This window comes from Strix uralensis, chromosome 2 (assembly GCF_047716275.1).
Source record: "Strix uralensis isolate ZFMK-TIS-50842 chromosome 2, bStrUra1, whole genome shotgun sequence".
NCBI classification, from domain to species: Eukaryota; Metazoa; Chordata; class Aves; order Strigiformes; family Strigidae; genus Strix; species Strix uralensis.
Genome location: NC_133973.1, coordinates 1,940,236 through 1,964,144, shown reverse-complemented (window position 1 = coordinate 1,964,144; position 23,909 = coordinate 1,940,236). Strand labels below are relative to the sequence as shown.

The 23,909-nt window shown below is 46.2% G+C and overlaps 1 protein-coding gene across 1 annotated transcript; it reads right to left on the bottom strand.

Annotated features, from left to right (window-relative positions):
• Positions 1 to 3,338: 3,338 nt before the first annotated feature.
• ILDR1 (immunoglobulin like domain containing receptor 1) lies at positions 3,339 to 19,024 on the bottom strand. The gene is made up of 8 exons (XM_074860823.1): positions 18,968 to 19,024; positions 15,507 to 15,677; positions 13,180 to 13,329; positions 12,358 to 12,477; positions 12,054 to 12,200; positions 7,635 to 7,766; positions 5,035 to 5,843; positions 3,339 to 3,958 (listed from the first exon to the last, which is right to left on the bottom strand). The coding sequence occupies exons 1-8, from the start codon at positions 19,020 to 19,022 to the stop codon at positions 3,917 to 3,919; spliced, it is 1,626 nt and encodes a 541-aa protein (XP_074716924.1). The 5' UTR covers positions 19,023 to 19,024; the 3' UTR covers positions 3,339 to 3,916.
• Positions 19,025 to 23,909: the final 4,885 nt, after the last annotated feature.

Here is a 23,909-nt window from a genome sequence, read left to right as displayed (position 1 = left end):
GATGGAAGGCTCTAACCATATTAAGTGGGTATTTTAAGCTGATGTGCTGCTGGAGGTAGTAACACAGAGGGGACTTAGCTACCCTATGTAGTAATACGTATCACTGAAGAGCTTTGCATTGTGGTTGTTATCACACAAGGTAACTTTCCCCCCCTCCGAAGTTAGCCTAACTTTAGCTAGTGCTATCATGAATACAATCCCAGAGATAGCAACTGGGCATTTCAGCACTTTCTACTGCCAAACAGGCACTTGCCAAGACCAGATCAATGATTGCACAAGAAGCAGCCCTTGCCCTCCATTCCTGGAACGGCATTCCGGAATGGCAGGGTGCTCTGCAAATAAGCAAGAAAGCCACATATTGCAAGTCCTTTCTTAATCAAAGAAAATTTACATGATTATTTTAATCTCTCTTATGAATCTCTAGTCTGAGGTGGAAGGCAGCTGACAGGAGCAGCACAGGCATCCTTATCTGCCCCATATGGCATAGTCACTTACTCATTACATTATTATTTTAAATTGGGGTAACTCCAGTGGCTATCAAAGCACTTTATCTGAGACAGAAAATTCATTATTGGGGGTATATTCCTTCAACTGCATGACAGGAAGAACAAAAGTCTAGAATGGTAGAAAGTCCTATATGTGAAATATATTCAACTTATTTTATCACAAATGACATATGAATATCAGCTCTTTTGAATGGCTGAAAAATTAAGCATGAATAAATTGCAACATAGAAAGAATGAGGCTAGGCTATTTCCTACTGTTACTTCTTTCAGTGTGCAGTATTTGAGCTGCTCCATGCTCTCTTTTAAAAAAAATCAAAGACCCTGTAATCTTACTGGAAAAAAGAGTCCACATAGTATTGTGCAGTGCTGACACAATGGCTTTCATTTATAGCCAATTAAAAATAGAAATAAGCATTCAAAGCAGAGCCTATTCTCACTTTTCTGTCTGCTTGCAGTTGTAAAGTATGCATATATAGATTTCCTTTGTCATTATTTCACAGTCCACCAACTAGTGTTTTATGAACCTCAGTCGTCCGTGGACCAGTAAACTTGCTGCCATTTCTGCTTCCCTGCTGGATAACCTAATCTACTTCTGCCACAGTTTAAAAAGTTACAGAATTAAGACTGAGATACAATCAATTTTCCCTGAAGAGTTTTGTTTAATGTTTCTGTAAATATGAACAAAGTGACTGAAGAGGAGCTCAAGTATGATAAAGATAAAACTCTTCAGACTTCACACAGCACAAATTGTATTCACACAATCTACAATTAGTTACCCTTGCTCAGTTATGGGGACTAGAGGAACAAATAAAGATGGAGGGCTACTTCATAGGATTTAGATAAAAAAGTGCAACCTCTGCAGTTAGTGTGCTCATACCACAGCAGCAAGCTTCAACAGCTGCTACTGTTACACAGAGGCATCTGGGTTTTCTTGGTGTGTGAAGGGGTTCTTGCTCTTGAGAAAACTTGCTGGACACGTGTTGGCTTATACACACTTGAACGTGAAGGAAAGTGAACTCTCTCCCCTGCTACCATCTTGGGATCTCACCTGTAGCCTCAATAGCCTCTACTATTCAGGGAAGGCAGCCCTTCCCTGAAACCTGGATGTTTGGGCTGGGCTGAGATGGCAGGAAGAAGTTGTCCTGCATGATGTATGGACCTATTGGAAGCATAAGGAGAGAGTCAGATTCCAAGCCACCAATTCAGCTTCCAAGGGTAGAATCTGCAGGGCCCTGGGTATCTGCTAAAAGTTGCCACAGGGCAACGCAAAAGTCAAAACAGGATGCCAGGTTTGGAAGAAGGAGCCTCGTATTTATTTTCTGTCACTGCAGTCACCATAAACTCCTCTTAACTAATAAAAATACTAGCCTATCATAGAAGATGGAGTATGTAAAATCCTCAGAATGTCATTAAATAAGAATAAAAATGATTCACAGCCAGTGGCTGAGAACCAGATTCAAGGGTGATACTGGATTTGCAAGTTCTGCACACACACTTAATTCCCTCTGTTTCAGATGTAACTCACGGGTCAGTTCACATTATTCACAGTTTGGGTCTAATGCAGACAAGAACTATGCTTAATACAGCCTTCCTTTCTTGAATTCACACTTTGGAGTTAGTCTTTTAGCTCTTTTTTGTGCTAGCTGTCAACTGCTAGCGAACGGCCCTTCTGTCTTCAAAAAGTCGGCCTCCGGTTCTGGAATGAAGTCAATCAGAGAAGCTAGTGGGTCTCCATACACAGGAATTGGAAATAAGCACTGTCAGCCAAGAAACTGAAGGAAAATGAACTCTGTGGTAGCATTCGGTCAGCCAGTAACTGCATTGCATATCCAACTAGGAGCATGTGCTCCAAGTGTGATGTTTTCCATCATTGTCCAAAGAAAAGAAAAAAAGGAGGTGGGCAAAGTGAAAGCCTCTCCAAGTCAGTCTTTCAAGGGAAAGCGTAGACACAGCAGTAATTAGGACATTAAAGAACAAATAGTAGCAAGTGTCCCATGTGGCACTGGCTGGGAAATAAAGTGGGCAATACAGTCATTGATACTGGCCAGACTCTAGTGCCTCTAGGTTACAAAGTAATTCACAAGATGCTCCGAAAGCTCCCTGACAACAGGAATCCAAGAAGGGCCTTTGGCAAGACATTTTCCTGTGGAAGCAGCCAGCATCCAGAGAACCTCTCTTTTCCCAGCACATTTTAAATGAAAACAGTGGATGAATCACATCGAGGATAAATGGCAAGTTCTTCCTTGCAACTGGTCTCAGAGCATAGAGAAATTACGTGTTCTAGCTGCAAAGTGAGAGATGAGAAAACCCTGCAATCTAGCTACAGATCAGACGTGCCACATGTGCACGGCAGGTTAAAGATCAAGGACAATAGTAAAAATGGTGACTGTCAGATTTCTTCAGAGTCCTTTATCCCATACCATGTATATGATACATGGCACAGAGAGCAAAGGGAGAATATAAAATGCATAGAAAAGAGTACATGGCTTAGGAAAGCTATATCCACCAAAGCCATGCTTCCTACAGTTGAAGGAAATTCTGGTCCATGGTGTGAGGGACAGTAGTCATACCTTTCTCAGTCTCTGGAGGGGTGGCCAAACCCTGGTCAATTTAGACCTTTAAGTTTACAAATTCCAGTCTGGGTTAAAGGCTAGCACAAGCATCTTTTAAGGCACTAAGGTCTAACTTTAAAGTAGGGTAGGTTGTTTCAGTCAGTATTGGGTAGAGGAGCTGGCAATTTGCAGATGTGCTAGTGAGCCCTTATTAAGGCAGTCAAACGTCCTTCCAACACTGTGACCCTTCTGTTTGGGAGAGAGGCTTAGTGGGGACAAAGGGAAGCAACTGCCCCAACTACGCTGAGCAGCCAGGCAGAAGCAGGAAACATTATACTCTCTGAAGCACAACAGAGGGCTTTAGAAAGGAAACGCTGTGCCTCCCTACAGAAACTCCCAGAGGACAGGATCAGATGACCTCCAGAGGTCTCTTCCAACCTAAATTATTCTACTGTCCTGTGACTTTACAACTCTGTGATCTCTGGAACCCTTCTCCAGTAACTGGTGTGCAAAGGACCAGTATTCTACGGACTGGGCTCATTGCAGTGCCAGGGCACCCAACAAAGACAGCTGGTATCTCTCTTTAAAGATTGGGAATATACCATTTACTGTAAAAATCTGCTGTTTCCAGTAGAACGTTTTCAACAGACCACAGCCTGTTGCAAACCTAAGTTTCCAAATCACAGCAAGAAAAAAAATGGGTTCTGTATTGCTTTCATGGACACTAGACATAGATTCTTCAGAGTTGTATGTCTAAGGGGAAGCTGCTTCCTCTGTTTTCTTCCTGGTTGTCTGTTCAATCAAAAGCAGCCATCCCAACCTACACAGTAGAAAAGCTAAGAGAGTCCAGTCCTGGCATTAAATGACTATGCTTCTTCCACTGTGGGAACTTCCTCTGTCCTGCAAGAGAAAATAAAAGATTCAGGAACAAGGAAGGATGAATGGAAATCATATGACTTCCTACCTGCTCTGAGCACCATAACAAAACTATTCGTACATACACACATCCCCGCTGGGACTAGAACTGCACTTTCTTCCAAAACTTGAAAGGGAAAATAGTGATGTGCACAATACAGCCCTTTGAGAAGACTCCCCACCCTGGTAAAATTCTGCATATATGTGATACGGGACACTTAACATTTTTTTTTATTTTAAAAAAAAACCCTTCATTTTTTAAGGGAGAATACACTAATTAGCAAACTAGGAATTGGATATGAAGTTTTTCACGCTTAAGTTGCTACCTGAAATCTAGTCCCAGTGTAATCTGACAAGATGAGCTGTGAACAAGAGCTGTTCACTGCCCGTATAATCCATGTCCAGTTCTCAGGAGTCCCAACAAGCGAGCCATCCTCTTCCACCTGGCCTGGAGGATCACACATTTCTCACCACTACGGCCAGCCAAGATCTTAAAGCTTATTTCACATAGCTTTAGGCATCTTACCTGGATGCTTTCCCATATGAACCACCTTAAAAATATCACCAATATACTATAAAAATTAAAAGTTGGAGATCGATAATAGGAGAATCGTGCACATGTTAAAAGAAATCAGAAGTAAACCAACACCAGAGAGGGTTGCAGAGGGATAGTCAGTACTGCTGCCTACTCTGGAAGTGCTTTTTCCCCAGGCAGGGCCAGGAGGACAGCCATTCTAACACCAACACATCCCTAGAGTCCCAAATGCCCCTCGGTGGGGACAGGAGTGAGAAGGCGTCACATGTCACCCAGTGTGGGACATGATAGGGGACCTACTTTACTGGACTGCTCACTTTGCCCCTGAACACACTAGAGCCACGCAACACATGTCTGAAGGCAGGGACCTCAGCAGCCTCTTCATAACCAAGCTGCGCAGGGCACCCAGTGTTCCTTGCCCTCTGTTTGGAAGACAACAAGATGCAGAAAGCAACAAACATTCACTCTCACTCCCCAAAACCCACCTCTTCCCTTAGATAGGAAGGCAAAAAGGCAGTTGACTCACCGAGCGTGGCCCTGCGCTGCCTTTGTGCTTCTTGTCCTGACCTGGGGTGATTTCTAATGAGCGATAACTAGGGGGTTTATCTTCTGGCCATTCCCGAGACCGGTGCCTCCGCCTGCGGTTTGTCGCTGGGAGACGGACTGGCTCTTCTGAGGAGCTCCACGACCCCCGGCGAGAAGGGGGAGAGTAGCTGTGCCGGCGCTGACCTGAGTTATTGCTCGTTCTGGTGTGGTGCTGGTGTTCTCGCCTCCCTGCGGGCTCCTGTCTCCAGCCATGATGGTGGCTGGAGCGCTCCTTGGCCTCCTCTGGGTAGAAACTGCAGCTGCTGCTGCTGCTCTTGCCCCTCTCAGCCTGGCGTGGGGGTGACACATCCCGTCTGGAGTGCTGGGGCCTGCCATTGTAGCCCCCTGTCCTCTGCCTCTGAGGATGATCCTCTTGCTGCCTGTCCCAGGGCTCCCGACTGTAGCTGGAATGAGAATCCCCACTGGTAGGCAAGGGCCACCTCCGGTTTTCCCTCCTGTCCTCTGCTGCTGAGTCCCAGGGTCTGGGGTTGCGGGCAGCTCTCTGTGGCCGTGAGGAGTTGCTGCTCCCATGGATGGAGGAGATGGGATCAGCGAGAGGAGGTGGCATGATCTCGGAGCCCAGGGAGGACAGCAAGCTGGGCTGCACAGCCTGCCGCTGGTGGGAGGGTGGCCGGAGCTGGGACATGTTAATGTTTTGGATTTCAGACTCCAGATAGTCCAAAACACCCTTGTTAGGGGAAAGCTGAGCTTGTGGCTGCACCAGTGGAAGACTGTTCTGCAGAGACACATCTGAGGATAAAAGCACAGGAGAATGCAGCAAGTCAAGGAGAAACAATAAAGAGGGCCCTTCTGCATTAATGATTCTGGCTGAGTCCCTTTTGAGCCTCTCTTGTCCTGCTGCTCCTCACTGCAAGAGCTGCGCGAGCCTCAAGCACCACAACCAGCACATCCAGACCACACAAGATAAGGTGCAAACAGTATTAACTAGTAAGTTGCAGCATGATCTGTGTTTTGGGCAGCACAGAGAGGTAAGAAATCAAAGCCATCCAGCACACCTGGAAATACAGTTTCTAGATTTAGAGAAAGGAACATTTTTTTCGTACAGCATAGATACCAAATTTTATTAAAAAAAAAAAAAAAATCAGAGAAAGTTCATAGTGTTTCCTCTTCTATCTCATGGAACTGGAAGAAATATGAATCAATATTGCAAAAGAAAAATAATTTTTTCTCTATATGCACACATACACACACATGTATGTATAGATGTAAGCAGCAAATGGAGAAGTTTCTTCACTAGGACACTGGTCCAGCTCTGGAACAGTTACCCAGAGAAGTCACGGAATTGCCATCCTTGTAGGTTTCCAAGAATCAGCTGGACAAAGCCACAGCTAATGTGACTGAGGTTGGTGACAGTCCTGCTTTGAGCCAGAGGTAGAACTAGATGACCTTAGAGGTCCCTTCTACCCAACATCTCTAAAAAGCTGACCTGAAACAAATTTAAGGGAAACTTAAGCACAGGAGATTTAAGGACTGTGATAACACAGGCTAAGAAACTGCCCGAGGAACTTACTTGCCCATTTTCTGCCAGCATGCACATGGATTTCTTTGAGAAGACTCTATGTATTTTGTCTTAAATCGTGGTGGCTCAGTCACCAGATCTTCCTAAGGAAAACTGCTGCCCTGGCTAGGAAAAATGGTGACTGTAGAATTAACTAGTGAGCTAAAAAAGTATATACTCAAACATCTTGAATCTAGCATTTAAGATGTTTGCAAACTATTTCTTCAAACAACAGTTAAGACTCATCAGACACAGAGTAAATCTGTGTCTGCTGTATAGTGATCAAAAGTTAATTTCAGATAAAAACCATGTTACATTTATTTGAGAAGTCATTATGTTGAATTCTTCTATTTTCCTTGGGCGATTAAATAATATTACTGGTAATAAGTTATTTTATTACTTATTTCTCTAGGACTTCAGAGACTCCATCTTCCCTCCTCCATTAAAGTTACAAATAAATACCACTAATACAAGTGATTTTGGGGCAGAACAACTGAAAAATCCTTCCCGGTTCATTAAAGAGTCCTTCATTTTTTGCTGCACGCAGGCTAGATCTATTGCACAGAAGGCAGTTTGCCCTTAATCATTTGAAGACTAGACATTTGATAAGAACTCAAACAAATTGCACCTCACTTGTCATGTCAATTTTGGCTATAAGGAGTTGACCGTGACCAGCACAGCAGAACAAAGAGACAGTACCCTCTCTACCACATGAGATAAGCTGGATATATTTACCCTGCAGTCGCTGGGGTGTAGCACAGATATACCTTAGTTAGCATTAAACTACTAAACCCAGCACTGAGCCTAGCAAGACACTTAAGACGGATAGGCTGTACTTATCCACCCAGGCAAGTCTACAGTAGCTGCAGATGTAGCAGAGCTGTCATGCTAGGACTTGCAGTCATGCTAGGAACACCTTTCTCTCTTGTAGTAGAGAGGCTAAAGCTTCACTGATGAACCTCCCTGAGAAGTTACCTGTTTCTCATCCTGATTTCCCTCTGAAATGATGCCCATGGTCTCACCTTGTTGCAGTAGAGGGTTCAGCTGGTAAGAGGAAAGTTGTGAGTTCCTGTCGCCACCTCCATAGAACATGTTGGGTGCCATCCAAGGTGCAAATGCCTGAGCCTGCTTCATGAACCGATGCCGTTCCAGTACTGTAAAAGAAGACGACGAAAGCTTACAGCAGCTATCCAGAGAGCACAGCTTGCAGACCACACACTGTTTTGCTTGATAGACTGTAGCCTTTGGATGTGATCAGATATAGGAAAATTCACAGAATGAAAAGCTCTCTCCACCCTGGAATTTCCAGAGCCCTGAAAATTCCAATATGAAGTTGTACAGCTTCAAAAAGATACCTAAAACAGAAGCAAAGGGTTATGGCCTGACATTTCAGGTACAGTTCCAGCAACTGGGAACAAATGGCACTGTGATTAAGTCCATAGCACATAACCAAATGCAAGACTTCTACCTGCCCTGTCATTATGAGTATAGTTGCAGAAAGGTGGGAAATAATGTTTCATACAGCAAGACATACCACACTGTTTTCCCTCTTAAAACTCTTTCAGCTCATCATTGGTCCTTTTGGCTTTGATTTACAGCTAAATGAGACCTTTTTTTGCCACTTTCATGTAGGCTCTGTCCAGATCATATTTTCCACACCATACTCCATTATTTCCTCTCTGTTCCACAAATAGGGCACTTAGAGATGCACTGTCCAGCTTCTCCCTTTCTAGTCTTTCAACCACTCTTGTTGTCTCTCTCTGTAGTTTACCTCAGCATGACTGCTAAAATTAAACCCCTTAGGACGGTGTGGTCAAACTGGTGAACAAACTAAATTTCCTGTTCTCAACAGCAATGTCCAGTGTGCCAAAAGAGCAAACTCAGTGGAAAAACTCCCTCAGTTTTTCCACCACTGTTAACTCCAGACCCCTACTCACGGGGTCAGGCTTCAATTTCACTTCACTTTTTTCAGCTCTTCCATCTCACCTCCTCTACACAGACAACCTCACCATCCTTGTCTTCATTGCTCATTGCTGCTTCTTTTTTGGGAATACCTAAAAACATCTTACAGAAACTTACTCCTTCTACCACAGACAATCAGCACTTCAGTTTACGAGCAAATAAATTCTGCAAGCTCCAGACCTTACAAAGCCCGACTCTGCATGGTTTGTCTGTCATTACTGGGTGAAGCTTTTCTGCAACAGGGCCTTTGCAAAATTTCTCTCATATGACTTCTCGGGAGTTTCAGAAGTGGCAGGCTTTTACTGCAGCCTCTTCTCTGGTCAGGCATGAACAGAACATTCCTGGCTATACACATCAGGAGACAGATAGGAATGTAATTGCCTTTGAGACTTTTACCCCCCTGATAAATCTGGCTGAACTTGGCTGATAAAATTAAAAGCTACTGGAGGGAAAGAGATAGGGGATAGACAGACAAGTTAACTGCATAAGCCTTGCTTCTTTAAGAAACCAGGCTACAGCTAAGCTCCAATTAATTCTGTCCCCTGGGTTCATCTGCAGCAGGCAGCATTTAGACTGCATGCTCTTTGGGAGTGAACTCTCCATTTCACTCCAGGTTATTAAACATGTCCTCCTTTAGCTGTTTCACTGAGTTTATAGAGTACCACTTGCAGCAAAACACGGACCGACCATGCCTCTCAACACATCCTTCCCTTTCCTCACAGTTCATGCAGCTCCATTTCGTTCTCTACTCCCCAGCCTGGCTCCAACCAGAGGGAACTACAAAGCTGGAAACTTCAGGGTTTTTAATCATAATACTCTGACTTTTCTTCAGAGCTGTGTGGCCTGAGGTAGCAGCTTTCAAGCATTTTATGCCAAACTTGCCTCTTTTTTTTTTTCCCCCAAGGGATTTTCCTCCAGTTTAGGTTTTAAATGTAGAGGAAGAGAGAAAGAGGAAAATGAAAAAGGATCAAAAGAAGGGAAAGGCCTTATCTCTTCCTCTCCCATTCTTCCAGTTATCACCTTGAGAATGTTCTACAACCTGCTGAATGTGCCTCCCTCGGTTTTGACCAGTCTTTGCCCGAGGAGTGAAAGGCCCAGCAGCTGTGGGCATACTTATTTAGGATTCCCCTCCTTAGGGTATAAAGGCAGCCACTAGGACCAAAGTCATCCTGTCCCTGTAATTCTCTGATCTCTTCCTACAGCTGAACACATGCAGAATTACCCTTGGACTTCCTTCACCCCGTCTTCCTTCCCCAGATACTTTGCCTTCCAGTTTGAACCCGATATACACTCTGGTTCCCCAGCTGCAAAATGGAAGTAAAGTTACATATCTCTCTTTAAAGTGAACATATTTACTTGAGGTAGGTCAGATTCACCCTAACTCCAAACCTCAGACCCGCTATAAAGCTTTGCCAGAATGTCGTGTTGTTCCACTCACGTACTGAGAAAGATTGTTCTTCGCCTTTGACAGACTCTACAGCTGCTGGGCCAATTATCCAATTATAAAAAAAAATATTTTCCAACCTAGTCAGACCCAGGTGCAAGTATATCCTATCTTTCACCAATTCATTAGTGGAAGAAGTCCACAGTAGAAAGGGAACTAATAGCAACAGAAGGAGGTCATATGTATATTTACCCTGGTGAGCTTTTCTCGGAGCTTTCCATGGGGAATGTAATTGGCTTGCTCCTGGAGCATGTTTCTGTACACCAATTCTGAATTACTCAAACAATGCACTTCTTTTATTACTCGGTTCAAAATCATGTTAGTTAATGACCTGACTTAAAACACCCAGGATTACTTTGCCTCAATGACTGTTCAGCAGATCTAGGCTACCCTCTAGTGGCCAACAGTTGGGCAGAAATCACCGGTACTCGGCTCGCTCCGTAACTCCTGAGGTTTAGTTGCGGATTTCTGGCTTCTCTTCAGCTGTATGGAACTGTAATTCCTCAGGACTGTTTTTTAAGATATCCCTTGTATCTATCTCCTTGTGGTTTTTAAGGCCTCCAGTTCATTTCTTGGAGTGCACAAGTCAGAGGCAGGATGAAGGGAAGAGAAGGTGCGCTACAGGAGGGGAGCAGGCACAAGGATCCCTTGCAAAGTGCATAAAGAGGGCAGACAGCTGGGATGGAAATTACAGCCACAGAATTCAGCAGCCAGTCAAGGAGGCTGGACTTGTCTGTACCTTCTCTCGTGAGCAGGGAGAGATTTTGGGAACCCCACAAGAATCCCTCCTACCTGTCCTCAACAGGAGGCAGGAAAGACAGCAGCAGTCTGGTGTGTGCTATCATCTTCTACAGCACAGAAAAACAAAAAGGAGCTCACGCATATTCTGAATCCCTATTTTGATATGAACTAGGAAGTCTGGAGGTGTCAGTCTTTCATCTCCATCACCTCTTTCTCCCTTCATGGAAACTAACTTTTCTGCCAAATTTCTATAGCCTCCTCAACACCACGCATTTTACTTGACAGCCTGTAAAGCCCCCAGAAAGTGTTTTGGTTTTAGCAGTAAGAGGGATGCTCTGTTCTCTCTTTGCAAGGGCTAAGCAAATTAAGTCTAAATCTAAAACTCTCACAGCTTACTAACACCTAAGGTATACCAAATAGCTCTTTTGCAAGTAAAGGGAAACCAGAAACACAGCTCCTTGTCCATAAATCCTCTCCTTGTAGCATCTAGGGAAGAAACTGGTGATTTCAGTGATAAATAAATGTATTTGTTGCATTTTGTTCCTATCAGATTGTGTAAACTGCCTTGTGTTGCCGCTAAGTTTCAGTTACAGGAAGACAGAGGTTATATGACCTTAGCAGCCAAAATTTAAACAGTGGCCTTATTATGAGAACAGGGCCTGGCTGCAAAATCTTTATTACTGCTAAAACCAACACACAACAAAGTTTCTCTTGACCCTGAAAACCTCAGAATGCATTTGGATGGTTGACCACCAAGAGAGATAATCTTTCTCCTTTCTTCTCACTTCCTTCCACAAAGGAAAACAAAAGCTTTTTATTGAGGAAGAAGCTGCTCTGAAAATAACATCAAGACAGAAAATTCCAATTTTTACATAATTACCTCTCAGAACAACACACTTGAAGATTAAGCCAGTTTGGAGAGTAGTACCAAGGCATTTGCTTGCCTTCCTCACATGCACAGGCATATGAACCACAAGACAGGGAAGAAAAGTCCCGAGCTACTCACACAAGGGAGCTGATCGTGCCCTGGGTGACATGAGAGAAGTTGGTATCGAGGTGTGAGTGAGGAGGAACTTCTGAAAGTAGGACACAGAGGAGCAAGATGGGCTCCACACATCCTAGCTCCCCTCCTCTAAACTCAGATAAGCTGGTCACAGAGGTCACACTGGCCAAAAAAAGGTCTTAGTCTGTAAGGATGCTGAACTGGAGGGAGAAAGTGGAGCTCAGCAAGCTCCTAGTCAAGCTTTTGTCTTGACAGAAGCCATGAATGGATGCACATTTGCTTGAATCTCACCTTCCTCGTTACAGCAGCACCGGGTGGGGCAGCAGACACATGGGACGTGGCAGCAGCAATACTGGGGGCAGCACTGGCACCAGCATACTCCAATCAGCAGAAGGAGGAGGAGGCCGCCGAGAACGATGAGGAGTATTGTGAGCCAGTCTATGGGAAAAATGGAGAGAGAAAGAGGATCCTGATGTACCTGGGCATGGTAAGTTACTGAGCACCTCTCCACTGCTGGAGACATCTTGGGGGGGCGGAGAGGGAAGAGAACAGGAGGAGACATCTGCCACCCAGGCAACAAACCACAGGCACTTACGGAGAACAATCAGCTTAACTTCTTTGTCCGCATCACCTGAGGTATCTCCTGGTGCTTCCACAGTGCAGTAGTACACGCCGTGGTCCCACCACATGACCTCACTGATGACAAGGTCCGCTCCTGTAGACAGACACTACTTTCAGGCCCCACTCTAAGAGGGCCCTCTGCCTGCAGGTGACATGTGGTACTGCATCTCCCCTCCTCCCAAGCCGTCCCCTTCAAACAATCCCATTTGAGTCCACTGACAGCTCCTGTAAACAGCATTAACCACCAGTCCCTTTTTTGTTTGCGTTGCTGGAAGGTGATGCTACTTAGAAGCGGGACTAGTTCTGTGTGGAGTGAAATGACCAGCATGCTGCTGGGTGATGGATGTTGACAGATACCGGCTGCTGCCAACTGCAAACCCGACTGGTTTTGGAACACAGATCACTGTCCCCGCTAGGTCAGCCATCCCAATAACTCTTCTGGCAGGAGCAACAGCTATTGCTTCAGGGACAGCAGGGAGCATATAATACACCTGGACAATTATGCAGTATTTCTTAGAAGAACAAACTGTTTTCTAGCCTCTGGGCTCCTCAGTTTCCTTCTGTGCTCTTCAGCAAAATGCTCAAGCATCCTCAGCTCAACCTTAGCTTGTAGCACCTCCAACACCCTCAGGCCAGCTGGGGACAGGGCCCTTCACAGCTCTTACTCCATTGCCAACTCACAGAAGATGTACGCTACAGAAGACATTAGCCATGTTTATGCTTCTCTTCACTTAGTAGGCCCAGATATTTGATAGTTACTGAGTTCACTGCCTGCCTGGGAGGTCAGGTCACTTACGGTTCTGAATGGTGATCTTTCGTTGCTGGTAGTCGATACCCAGCACCGGCTCCTTCTGCCCAGACTTCTGGATGACAATGCGCACCCTTCGCTGGCTGTCATTGCAGTCGTCAGATGGGTCCTGGCCAAGAGCTAAACCAGCCTGGTACGCTACAAACACATATCATCAAGTAAGATGCCAAAAGTTATTTCAAAGAACCAATTTCTATCCCCTTGGGAGCAGCGGAGAAACTCTTGAACGTGTGTGTGCATTTGCTTTGGTTTAGTAATAGAAAGCATGGCTTCAAACCAGCAAGGACAAGTTGCTTTGGAGTACTCAAAAGCAAACAGAGGTAGAGCCACAGGAATGGCAGAGATTTTGGGAATGCTGGAGCTGCACAGGAGATCCCTCCTGTACTCACAACTGAAAGAACAACAGTAGAAAGAAGCTAATGGTGTTAGGCTGGAGGGCAGCTTCCAGTATGAAGATAAACTGCAAGGAAAAAAAGGTGTAAAACTCCCAAGAGTGCTGGAACTAAATCAAAAGGGTGTTTATTTACCAAACAAAATCTCCAGACATACATGAATAGGGATTGTCTCCCTATTATCCCATTAGATGTTGTGGAGTTCATAAAGACAGAAAAGAATCCATCATCTGATTCCAGATAAGGATTATGCGTAGAGACACCAAACCAAACTAATGGAGGACTAGAGGCAATTTTCTGTGCAATACTCTTATGACAGACTCACAATATAAACTAACATTGAATTGCCAGGTATTTGGGAGCTGAGATTTGGGGAGACAACTGATACAGTCAGCATTGTCTGTAAAGGGCTTGCAGTGAAGAGAGGAGAGGACAAAGCTTGTCAGAGGCTCCTCCACCACTGTATCTACAATGGATCATGAGGAGCAGACCCAACTAAGCAACCACGCTTTTTGTCCCTGTTGAGCCTGGACTCAAAGCACTCACGTTATGCTGGGATCAGCAGAGCCAGGGACCCACCTGCTTGTGGACTAGGCTGTAGAGCACTTATTAACGTGCCTACCCAACCCATCCAGACTGCATCAAGGAGAGTTTGGGCACTAAGACACCACAGAAGTCCAGGCTCCCCACTCTGAGCTCAGTCTTAAGTGTGCAGTTAAGCTAAGGCTGGCCAGCTTAACTGGCCATACTGCAGGGTTTATATAGAATAGGAATAGAAATAGAAATTAGAAATTAGGAATAGGAAAGGAATAGGAATAGCTCAGTTGGAAGGGAACTACATCTAGACCACTTCAGGACTGACCAAAAGTTAAAGCATATTATCAAGAGCATTGTACAAATGCCTCTTAAACACTGACAGACTTGGGGCATCAACAACCTCTCTAAGAAGCTGTTCCAGTGTTTGACCACCCTCTCTGTAGAGAAATGCTGCCTAATGTCCAGTCTAAACCTCCCCTGACACAGCTTTAAACCATTCCCACACATCCCATCGCTGGATACCAGGGAGAAGCGCTCAGCACCTCCCTCTCCACTTCTCATCCCCAGGAAGCTGTAGAGAGCATGAGGATGCCCCTCAGCCTCCTTTTATCCAAACTAGACAAGCCAAGAGTCCTCAGTCACTCCTCAGAGGACATGCCTGCCAGCCCTTTCACCAGCTTTGTTGCCCTCCTCTGGATGCATTCAAGGACCTTCACACCCTTCTTAAACTGTGGGGCCCAGAACTGCACACAATACTCAAGCTGAGGCTGCACCAATGCTAAATATAGTGGGATCATCACCTCTTTTGACCAGCTGGTTATACTGTGTTTGATGCACCCCAGGATGCACTTTTCATACCATCTTAAACACTCCTGAATGAAGGCTATACGTGACAGAATGTCTGCACGTGAAGTGCTGCCACCAGTACTAAATCATACTACTTAGAAGTCCTTCTGCCCTCCAAAATGCACGTGCTTCTTCTGCTTCCTAAAATCAGTAACAAACTAGCTCTAACCATGGGGTCCCCCACGGAATCATAAAGTCCACTTGTTGCAGGGCCCTTGCTTTCAAACATGCTGAGGCTTAAGATGAGGCTGCCAAGATTGACATGTGCCAAACATGGCTGAGCTTCTCTGCCTTCTGAGTTGATGACAAGGACAAATGAGCTGCTTTGGATGGGATTTCGACAACGTCATATCATAAAGCCTTGACACTGCAAAGGAAATCACAGTCATGACTTATTTTTTCTTGGAGCACAGGGAAATACCACCACCTGACCTGGTTTGTGGGCAGGAAGGGTCAAAAGCTTGTATTACACAGTAAGTCTACTTTCCTCTTCCTTTCCATTAGAAGAGGGATTCCTTGGAGGACAAGCCTGACACTTACAGACCGAGTAGTAGTCAAAGATAGGGTCCTTGCAGAAGGATTTGAAGCGCCAGGTCACCACCACGTCCTGCAGCTGAGCTGAGGTGCTGTAGTCACACTTGAGGACAACAGTGGCAAATAAGGTGGTGTAACGCTCAACATCCTGCACTGTCACCAGGAGGGAGAGGCAACCTGCAAGCAAGAACACAGAAGGCAGTCAGCCCGCAGGAACAGACCTCACTTCACAACTTTCGCTCTGCCCCAGACCAGCAACTGAACTACATCTCGCTCGGCCTCATCCAGGACCTGCACCTAAGGACCTCACCAGCCCCTCTGGTGAAGCCATCCAGAGCTACAAACCCTGGCTAGAACTCAAGACCCATCTTTCCCTGACAGAAGGCAGCTTGAGCCAGCTGCGCTGTCCTGCTTTATAGACTAAATTATTTTCTCCAAAGCAACCATTTATAGCCATTATGTAGCCCATCACTCTGTTCTTCTGCCTGGGGAAAGCTGTCCCTCCAAGCTGAGGGAGATAATTCATTGGGCCCAGAAGCCCAACGATGGGATTGCCTTGGCTTGTCACGCTGACCAGAAAAGTTCTGCAGCGCCATCCGTTCATATAAACACCAAATTAATTTTATCAAGGTCTCGCTGTCTTGAGTCATCAGAATGTTATCTAGTGGTGACCAGGATTAAGACAATACAACTTTTGAGCTGTAGCATCACAGTTAAACTTAATCTGTTTGTTGCCACTTCAGAACAGCACACATCAATTACCCCTTTTTTCCTTTTTAATGAAGTTACTGTTACATATGTTTAGAACTCATTTGTAACAACCTCCACAGCACTTTCTATCCAAGCAGCTGCACCCATAGAGGAAGGTTTTACAAAGTTTCTCATAAACTATGCTTTATTTTAGCCACAATCCAAAGACATCTCTATCTTATTTAAACTTTGATAATACAGTAAGTTGTGCTTGTCATTAACAATAGTGAAGTTATCACCAGTTGCCTTCGATAAGGGAATACAAACAGTGCGGAGCAAGTGTGGGATGCCCTGTCTGGAATACAGCCCAGGGTTGCAGTGCTGTGCCAGTTGCTTCTCAACTGGGGACCACAACAGCAGGAAAGGAGGGAAGGAAAGGGGGAGGCTTGGAAGGTACCAACTGAAAGGGTCTCCATGAGCCAACACTCAATTTTTATCGCGTATTCAAGGACTTTCCCTCTACTCCATGTTTTCAGGATGAAAGCAAGGGAACGAGGGACTACGTGGGAACATCTAGATCACAACTGCAAGCATCATTCTTTCAGTGTCCTCTTAGGTTGCACCTCCACAGTACGTTCCAGGCAAATACGAGCTCACCCAGTGGAAAACATGCTGCAGAGGTGCAACGCCGCATCAACAAGTAATTCTGCAGTTTGAAACAGACTCCTGGTCAGCCAACTCAAAATGAAGGCAGAGCGAACTCATTTGCCTTAAAAATACCACACAGACACAGAGAGAACCAGGATAAACTCTGAGTCCAAGGCTTTTCTGAAAAATAAAATATACACACGTGCACTTAAACACAGAAATACCAGCAGCCGTGCAAACCTCTAGCAAAACCAAGGATCTCTAGTTTTTACAATGCTGTAGCAAAGCGAGGTCCGGACTGGTGACAGGTAGTTACAGTTGCTCTTATTTAAGAGCATTGTACTTCAACACATCTTGTTTCAGCTTTCATTGTGAAACAGCTGAACCACAGGTCTTACTGCAGGAAATCACAAGAAACCAACCCAAAATCCAAATTCTCAAGATTGGCAAAACCTCGATCTCATTGTCAATCAGATGAATTCTCATACAAATTCTGACCTGCTGAGGCTCGTGGAAACAGAACAGATTTTCCATGTGTTTCCTACAGCAGCATCTCTCCAGTAAGAATAAAATACTCAAAGTCACTACGTGCTTTTCACTTACAGGAACCAAGCTCTGTATGAAAGGGATCCTTTCTCATTACTTCTGCGAAAGAGTCAGAGTTGAAAGAGAAGTTCCTCGTTTTCTAAAGAGTAGGTTAAAAACCTACTGTTCCCACTGGAGGACAGTCAGATGTCTCTGCACATCTGATGTTTCATACCGACCTCCTCCAAGAAAACTGAAAAGTTGCAAAATTAAGGCTGGTTCCTGAACTTGGAGTGCATTAGTCCACTGCATGCTGCCATCCTTCTTATCCTGGTTGGAAAGAACAAATCTGGACACTACCAACCTCAGGCCTACGGCTTCGTGTTGAAGACACTAACCTTCAGAGCCAGTGAAGCCAAGTTTTAGCTAGAACATCATGCAGGAACACGGCTGTCAAGCAAGACAATCAACAAGCATACCTCTTTATTTTTTTGCTTCTTTTACTAGTTCTCTGAAAAAGTGAACGTTGGCATTTAAAGGTACATCATCGGTGAAGACCCAAGCATCCAAGAAGCAAAATGATAGTTACAGAATCACACAGAATCACCTAGGTTGGAAAGGACCTTGAAGATCATCTAGTCCAACCGTTAACCTAGCACTGACAGATCCCAACTACACCATATCCCTAAGTGCTATGTCGACCCGCCTCTTGAACACCTCCAGGGATGGGGACTCCCCCCCTGCCCTGGGCAGCCCATTCCAACACCTGACTACCCGTTCTGTAAAGAAATACTTCCTAAGAGCCAGTCTAAACCTTCCCTGGTGGAACTTGAGGCTATTACCTCTTGTCTTATCGCTCATTACTTGGTTAAAGAGACTCATCCCCCCTCTCTGCACCCTCCTTTCAGGGAGTTGTAGAGGGCCATGAGGTCTCCCCTCAGCCTCCTCTTCTCCAGACGAAACAACCTTTGATTTCCTACAGGAGGTCAGAGGCTGTGGGACAACCTGCAGAGCTTGGTAGGAAGGGCTCTGCTGGCGGCAGGTCGCCCGTGGGCACGGAGGTGAGCTCCCGTTTTCCATACCAGCAGGTCTCTAGCAGGTGCGGAGGCACCGCGGATCCCCGAAGAGGCCGGGTGTGGCCTCAAAGGCTGGGGTGGGCGCTTGTGGCAAGCCGAGGGGCAACCAACCCCCTGCGTGTCTGTAGCCTGTGCTCGGGTCCAAGCCAAGGCGGCCGCCCACGACCGATACTGGAGGCTGCCAGGAAGCGGGCGGCCACTTCCTCCTGGGAGAGCAGCTCGCCGCACCTCCGGGGTAACGAAACTCCTCTCCGCACGGCTTTCCTGCCGGGCTGGGGACAGCCCCGTTCTCCCGCCCGGGAGGGAGGACACCAAGGTTGTGGGGGGAACGGCGCTCGCTCGGGCCAGGCCACCCCTTCCCCTCGCCGCGGGGCCGCCGCCGCTCCCCCCGCGCCTCACCACGGGCAAAAACCCGAGGGCGCCTCCGCGGCCGCGCCCCCCCACCCCCCGTGCCACCGGGGTGTCCCGCGGGGCGGGGAGGTGCTCCGAGGGGAGGGGGGGAGGCCGGGACCCCGCCGCCCCACTCACCGGCCGGCAGCCAGGCCAGCAGCAGCGCCCAGCGCCAGCGCGCGCGCGGAGCCATGGCGCGGCCTCCTCCGCCCGGCCGCGGACGTCGCGCCGGGCCACCCCGCCGCGCCCACAGGCCCTCCCCTTCCCGTGGCACCTGTCCCAGCGCCGGGCGCTGCCGCCGGCTGCAGTCCCCTCCCTCCGCCGCCCCTCGGCGCCCGCCCGGCGGCAGGGACACCTCCCTCCTCCCTCCTCCCGCCGCACCTGCGGCCTCCGCCGCACAACCAGACAAAATACCCGCCGCCAGCTTCACAAATTGCTTATACATGTGTAAAAAAAGTGCACACAGGTGTATGTGAGGATACGGACACAGAGACGAGGCTTCGCCCGGGCTCTGCCCTCTGCTCCACCTCTACAACTCCCTGAAAGGAGGGTGCAGAGAGGGGGGATGAGTCTCTTGAGCCAAGGACCCAGCGCCAGGCCAAGAGGGAATGGCCTCAAGCTGCGCCAGGGCAGGGTCAGACTGGCTCTTAGGAAGGATTTCTTTGCAGAAGGGGTTGTTGGGCGTTGGAATGGGCTGCCCAGGGCAGGGGGGGAGTCCCCATCCCTGGAGGGGTTGAAGAGTCGGGTTGACCCAGCGCTGAGGGATCTGGTGGAGTTGGGAACGGTCAGTGTGAGGTTAATGGTCGGACTGGAGGAGCCTCAAGGGCTTTTCCAACCTGGATGATTCTGGGATTCTGTGCCCGGCGCACGGGAGCACCTGCTTCGCCTTGTGGGCAGAAAGTTTAGGGAATTCATTTCACTAAACTTCCTCCATCTCAAAAGAGATGTTACTTAAAAAAAGAAAAAAACCCCTAAAACCAAGCCCACCATCCCCTCTAACGCAGGGCGGAAAGGGGGTTTCGCGGTGCCCCTCGGCCCCCGCCGTTACACCGGGTAACGGCCGCCGCCCCGCCCCGCCCGCCCGCGCATGCGCAGCCCGCGGCTCCGGAGCGCTGTTGCCTGGAAACCGGTAACGCCGCGATGGAGGCGGCCCCAGGTACCGGGTGGTGGGGAGGGGACAAGAGCCCGCCCCGGCTCAGACCCGCAGCCCCCCGTGTGTCCCCGCGTGTCCCCGCGTCCCACCGCCGGGAGCCAGCCCGCTGCGCCCGCCCCGCCCGCGGCCTCTCCTCAGCGCGCCCCGCCGGGCCCCTCTGAGGCTCCCTTCCCTCAGGATCCCGCCCTCGCTCTCCCGGAGGAGCCCCAGAGCTCTGCCCTTCGCTGTCCCCCGCGAAACAGCCTGTCCCGGGGCGCTGCTGCCCCGCCGCGGCCATCTCTGGGTGCCCGGGTGGGGGGCGGCCTGGGAGAGCGCCAGGCCGAGGCGGGGCCGGGCCCGCACCCTCAGCGGGGCTCGCTGGAGCTGTGTGGGACCAGGGGCCTGCGCAGAGGCTTTGGGAAGAGAAAAGCCTTTTATTCTCGTGCTGATGCTTAACTTCCGAAAAGTGAGACAGGAATGAATGTTCTGCAGCTGAGACAGACCATCCCGTACTTCATCTGGAACGTGTTGGGTTTTGCTTTACCGTGTGTGAGGCAGTTAATTTTATTACCCGTTGCATTCGTGGCGTTGTTCTCGTGTTCATTTTTATGATTTTCCTTTATAAGTTAATGAGTAACTGTGGTGATGTCACCTGTTCCAGTTTCAGCTTAATAAAAACCTGGTAACCTTTATTCACAAGGCCGACTTTAAGAGACCTGAAACTTTTGCTTGCATGAGACAGAACTAGGACATCTGAATCATACAGAGGACTACCTTAGTAGTAAGGTTGGAAATCAGAGTTAGATTTTATTTCTAATTTTATAGGAAAATATTTTGAATGCGTGCAACGTAGCAATAGTAGGGTTCTAAGCAGGACTTCCCTGTACACCTCTTTTCTCTCTGATGGGGAGCAAAAGAAACAATGGGGCTATGATAAAGATGATGTGTCTAGATCCTGCTTTGTAGCTTTATCCCTGATCTTAGTCTCTGACTAGTAAATATTTTATATATGTAACCTTAACTGCTGTGAGAATTTATATCTTCTGTTGTTCCTTGCTGTCAAGTCTTCTAGCTATTGAGAGACAACAGTATTCTCCAGTGCAAAAAATGTCTTCCTTGGCATTTTGGGTTGATTGCCTGAAACTGACTTTTATTACTAATTTTGTAATAGTGCTGACTGATGATGATACCCAGACAGCACTGTATAGTTATGCTGGATTTACACTTGGATGTTTTTCTTTGTGTATATAAGCACTAAAAGGCTTTAATTTTTTTTGAATGAGAGTGAGTTTTGCAAAACCCCACTGCTTGCACGTTGCATTCATCAGCAGCCCAGCAAGTTGATGAAGTAGTCTGATATGGTCTGAAGGCTAGAAGGAGTGCCGCGAGAGTTGTTCAGTGGCGTGCTGTTTTTCATACAGAAATGGAAGGCTCAGGAAAAACTGCTGAGGGGACTGTATCTTGGGATCAGTTAAACAAGCAGGACTTGGCAGATGGGAAGAAATCCACCACATCCAAAAAAAGAGCTAGACTCGAGGAAGATGCCTCAGCTTGGAACAAATGATTAGTGTGTAATTCCCTGAGGCAGAGACCTCTCATGACAGCCAAACGTTGCAGTCATTATTTTAGGCCAGTGTTACCCCCAGGCCAGGAAGACAGCAGAGGGTAGCCCATAAGGCTCATAGTACGGTGCGAAGAGGAGTCAGGATTGGCAAAAATAAAGCAAAACAAAGTCCTGGGACAAACTGAGTTCCTTCATGTGAAGTAAAGACAGGTAAAGGAATAACACACAAGACAATCCCTCATGAAGGAAAGAACAAGTGACTTTTTTTTTGTTTGTTTTTTCCAAAGCCCACTGGTGGCCAAAGCTTTTCTACAAAAAATTGCACATGTTGGAGTGAACCAAAAAATGAAATCCTGCGGAAGTAGCACAGTGTAGAGATGAATTTTTAATCTCTTCCTTATTACTGGTACTAACAGCACTGCAGTTATTTCTGCAGTAATAATTCCCTATTTCTACATATCCTGAATTAGTGGACAAAACTGATTATCACTCTTCTGTAGGTGATGTCTTTTAAGGACAGTCACACAGTTAATGGTGGGGCAGAGACAGCTTAAAATAATAACTACTAAATTGGTTCAGTTTCTAAAATAAAACTGTAGGCTGCATTTTGATCATTATTTAATCTGATATATTTTATGCAGTTGAAGCATCAGTCATGGGATTTATGAAGGCAAGCACAGCATTTATGAAGTTTACACATTTAAACACTTTTTTCCTGGAAAGAGGAAAAATGTAGGATGAAAAAATACAAAGAAAGTGATGTCACCTCAGTGAATTTGTTTATGTGTTACCAAATAAACACCCATTTGATTTAATTATCCTGTATTTCGAATAAATGAGACAATTGTCTGAGATGAGAGATCTCTCAGTGTCCAAACTGACTGAGATTTTTTGAGAAGCTCCTATATATAAGGATTCTGTGTGGCAGCAAAATTGCCAAGCAACATCTTAGTTTTAAAATAACTGAAAGAATATACCCAGATGAACACATTTCTCCGTTCTGAGTTGATCTGTGGCTTTTGAGAACATAGCTAAGAGAAAGGCGGTTTGAAAGAAGATGGAGCTTGGCTGAAATTCACAGCTTATAGCAGTGGCCACTGAAACAAAGAAAACCTGAATTCATTCCTGAGTCAGTTCTTAGAAAGCTAAATGGTGGAACTGGTGTGGATCTGTATAGTGTTTCAGGTCAGAATCTTGAATTATTAGGACTAGGGGAAAAAAAATAATACTGTCTTGGTCAGGCATAGTGTATAACTAGAGTTGGCAAAAATGTCTGGTTGCCAATTTGGGTTTTTTTTTCCCCACTTCACACCAATTCTACTTGCCACTATCTCAGTTTTCAGTATCAAAAGCACTAATTCTAGCTTACTGAGGAAAACTGTATCAAAAAAAAAAAAAAACCCAGGAAAAGAAAATCAGCATTCAGAGAGATGTATACCTTTGTCACAGTGAACCTACACAGAAGTTTTCTGGAGCAGTCAACCCATGAAACCCAGAATCTGCAACCAAAGTAAACGTGTCCCCCCACTGAGCCTCCTCAGAGTCTTTAAATTCAGGATTTGTCGTGCTTGAACACCATCCCAGTAATATGCACGGTGAACATCGCAATAGCTTTCTTTAACTAGAACCCAGATACCAGTGCAGGCGGAAATGTTCATACCCCCTTTCAGCCTAAAGCATTTTCCAGATAGGAATTAATTTATAATGAAAACTATGATAGTCTTAATTTTTAGAAGATAAATGATTGCTAATTAGTTACAATAATTTGAAATTTTATAGCACTTTTCTCTATGGATATCAAAACACTTTGCTAAGATGGGTAAGTATTATTATCTCATTTTTCACAAGAGATAACTGAGACAGGTAGAGGTGAAATGGCTGATACAATTTGTACACGTCATTACTGGGTTTGGAATTAGAATTCAGGTCTCTGAATACCCCACTATATATTTATGCAACTAGCCTGTAATTATTTCTTCAACTCCAGTGGTATCAGTTCTGTTACCCCATTAAAAACTCGTGGACTCCGATTAAATAAATTGAGATATATTGCAATTGTTTTCTTTTGATTTGTTTTCTGAATGCAAAGCTTTTTGCATGTCTATTTTCAAGTCTTTCTCAGCACTCCTGAGGGGTAAAAGCTCATTTTAATTCTTAAATGAAATTATGCAGGAAAGCCAGACGCTGGCAGAGACTCAGAACCTTTGGATGAAGACTGAGTAGGGCAGGATGACTGTATAATGACAAGAATGACATGTCTACAATATTTCTTTGCCCTCGCTGTCCTTCTGGTGGATGGCATTATGTTTGGACACTTTGCCTTTCCTAAAATACCTGAAAAGTCTGAAATGCCTCAAAAGATCTTTTCCCAAATGACCCAAAGC